This window comes from Myotis davidii, unplaced genomic scaffold (assembly GCF_000327345.1).
Source record: "Myotis davidii unplaced genomic scaffold, ASM32734v1 scaffold167, whole genome shotgun sequence".
Classification (NCBI taxonomy): domain Eukaryota; kingdom Metazoa; phylum Chordata; class Mammalia; order Chiroptera; family Vespertilionidae; genus Myotis; species Myotis davidii.
Window position 1 is genome coordinate 961,174 of NW_006300048.1, and position 3,134 is coordinate 964,307.

At 60.3% G+C, this 3,134-nt stretch overlaps 1 protein-coding gene across 1 annotated transcript; it reads right to left on the reverse strand.

Annotated features, from left to right (window-relative positions):
• Positions 1-239: 239 nt before the first annotated feature.
• Positions 240-2,460, reverse strand: LOC107185070 (trem-like transcript 4 protein). Its single transcript, XM_015572167.1, has 4 exons — positions 2,350-2,460; positions 1,865-2,050; positions 718-912; positions 240-377 (listed from the first exon to the last, which is right to left on the reverse strand). Exons 1-4 carry the CDS (start codon positions 2,405-2,407, stop codon positions 331-333), a joined length of 486 nt encoding a protein of 161 aa, XP_015427653.1. The 5' UTR covers positions 2,408-2,460; the 3' UTR covers positions 240-330.
• Between the last annotated feature and the right edge of the window lie 674 nt (positions 2,461-3,134).

A 3,134-nucleotide genomic window follows, 5' to 3' on the forward strand; every position in this document is an offset into this window, starting at 1 on the left:
CACGCCCCAGCAGAGCGGGTCTGAACAGCAGCCAGGGAACAAGCACAGGTTCATCTGGATGATCCTCTGAGCCCCAGTTGTTGTATTTAATTTTTATAAAAGATAGTTTGCCATTTTCTTGGTCTCTGATTAGTTCAGTGGGTCTCCTTCCTCCCAGCTCCCCACACTTCCCGCTCAGTACGTTTCTCTCAATAAGAAAGGGGCTGGGCAGAGACCTCACAAAAGAAGTTTCTGAAGCCTTTTACTTTCCTGCGAGATCAGTTTATTTGTTTGTTCATTTGGGGAACAGAGAGAGGATGTGATGTTTGCTAGGGGAGGAAGGCATGCCCGTCAGCTCCTGGAAGGGTGACTTTGCTGCTCCCCTGGGTTTGGCTCGCCTGAGGAGTGAGAGAAATAGACAGCATTTGCAGGTGATCCATCCATGCTAGTCCTGGCTTCAGCCTCCCTCCCTCCTCTGAAGAAAACACTGATTTCCAAGTAGCCAAAACCATGCTGGCCGCTCCCACCCCCAGGTCTTCCTGTCCTGGTGAGCCCAGCCCAGCGCCATTCGCAGGGTACCGGGGGCTGGGCCTGCCTCCTGGGCAAAGAAGGGGGCAAAGTCAGGGGGCAAGCTCTGGGGAACCCCTGGGGCGTGGCCCCTCTGAGCTCTTGTCTGCAGCCACCATCTGGGTCCCCTCATTCCTTTCCACCCCAAGCCCGGCCTCGGCCCCCACTCACCTGAGGCCCTGGCTTTCCGGAGAAGGACAAACAGGACTGAGAACACCAGGCCCTTGTTCAGGACGAATCTGCAAGTCAGAACAATAGCCATCACCTGTGGCTCGGAAAGGGCCAGGGCAGGCGGCAGGCTCAGCTCCTTTCCTCCTTGGCTGGTTGATGGGACTTGTGCAGTAACATTCGAGGTGTGCGTGAGGGCTTCAGAAGAGAAATAGACGCAACTACCCTCATTGCCCGCCTGCTCAACCCCACCTATCCCCCCACCCCCGCCGCCCTCCTCTGGGCCTCCATCCAACAGGCCTCCATTATGCCCCCCACACCCTGCATCATAGCCTTTTATTTATGTCTCAGGGTCCCATTCCCCTTCCAGGGCCTCGTCCCGTGCCCTGCATGCAGTGGGCATGAGCCCAGGTTTGGGCAGAGAATGACCGAGCAGCTAATGTGTGTGCGCCAGGCCCCCAGCTGACCGAACAGCTGGGCAGGCTAGGCTACTGGGCGGGGGTCTCGAAGTTACTGTTTAACCCTTGACCATCACGGGGAAATGTAGGGGGGCTGTGCACCTCTGAAGCTTTCACAGGCATATGGGGGAGGGGCCCAGGGTTAGGAGGAGCCTCAAGCTTCCCACTCTGAGGCTGAAGATCACTCATGTATCAGGGGTGGGTACAGGGTGGGACCCAGGCCCTCTGAGCTCTTGGCCCCTGCAGCTCCCAGCCTCACCCCGAATACCATGTCTGCTCACTGTGTCTGTCCCCTGCCTGTCCGCATTCCCTGAGCCCACACAGTGACCTGTGACCCGCCTCAAGCACAGCCCTTGGAGAGAAGGTGGGATTAGGGTCAGGGGGAGGGGTGCCCGGAATGGTCCCATAAGCCAGGCTTGGGCAAGCCTGAGGCAGCTTGGTGACTGGTAGGAGTCAGTGGGGAGCCCTGTGAGTAGCAACAAGTGTTCGGAGAAGTGTGTGAGCTGAGGAACGGAGAACCCACCGAAGCCGGCAGTCTGAGTTCTGGCGCTGGTTCTGCCTGTAACCAGAGGCGATCTCGGGAAGGGGCCCGGGGTTCAGCCACGCGGGCTGGGGACCTGATTAGGTCCTTTCCAGCATCAGCTTCCTATGGGTCAGGGACCTGAGAAGCACCCACAGAGGGAAGGACTCACCCCGAAAGACCGCCAGACTGATGGTTCTAAGAATGTCAATCCCGGCAGATTCATAGAGTCCACAGGAATACAAGCCTGAGTCCTCTGCCAGCGCAGTCATGGTGACGGTGAAGTACCCCTGTCCGGGATAATCCCTGATGACGTATCGCGGGTTTCCAGGCTCCTGGACGAGCCTGGGACTGGTGACTAACAACCTCGCTGGACTCGATAATTGCACCTTACGAAGACTTCTTCCCCTTCCAGTTTCCGCAGCAGCAGTGGCTGCTGTTCCCAGGAGCCTGAGAATAAACCCTCAGGTCAGGGAGCCCCCTGCCTGCCTCAGAGCTGAGAGGGGCCCCCTCCTCAGTAAGTCCTCTCTGCTTCACTCAGTAACCTCCCATCCTCCCTCATCCCCCCACCCCGCCCCGGGTTCGCCCTGCCTCCCCACAGGCCTCACACCCCCTCACTAGCATCCCTCCTCCTCTTCCCCTCGCCTCTGCTCTCACCTGAGGCCAGGAGCACCAGCAGGACAAGGGGCAGCAGGTGCTGGGCCTCCCAGGCCATGGCCCTCTGTCTGAGCTGGGGTGGCAGCGGCCGCCCTGAGGAGAGGGTGCCAGAGCTGGTGTTTTCAATGGCTGTGGGAGCTGGGGTGGCAGCGGCCGCCCTGAGGAGAGGGTGCCAGAGCTGGCAGGGTCAGCAGCCGCCCAGCCTGTCTGGGAAGAAGAGCTGAGGAAGGCAAAGACTGCAGGTGGGGAGGGTGCAGGGAGGAGGGAGGCCTGGGCCTATGGGTGCAGGGGGGGCCTATGACCCTCCCCTGTCCCGCTGCTCCTGGGCCTGGCTGGGGGCTCTCTGGGCCAAGCCTGCCTGCTGTTCCCTCCCCTGGGGTATGGGGCAATGGGTGAAAGCCTGGAGGAAACGATGGTGAAATAAGAAGCCATTCCTCCACCCTAGTACTCTCTGTCCCACCACTTCCTTCCCCACCTCACCTTTCTCCTCGCCACCAAGAAAAGCAGGGCTGAGGGCAGTGATGGAGGCAGGGGACTCTCTGGAGGCCCCAGTGCTCAGAGGCGTCCTGCCCAGGCTGCTGGGAATTGGGGTGTCCTGTGGGGACTGGAGGGCAGGAGGAGGTGGGGGAGTCATTTCCAGGGGAGGAGGTGCAGGGAGGGTTTCTGGCAAGGGTGGGAGAGCTAAGCAAACCTGGGGGTGGGGGGACAGAGATGGGTGCGGGAGGAGGGGTGGAGGGGGCAGAAAGGTGGTCTCTGCCGTCTGTGTCCCCAGTTCCCAGCCGCCA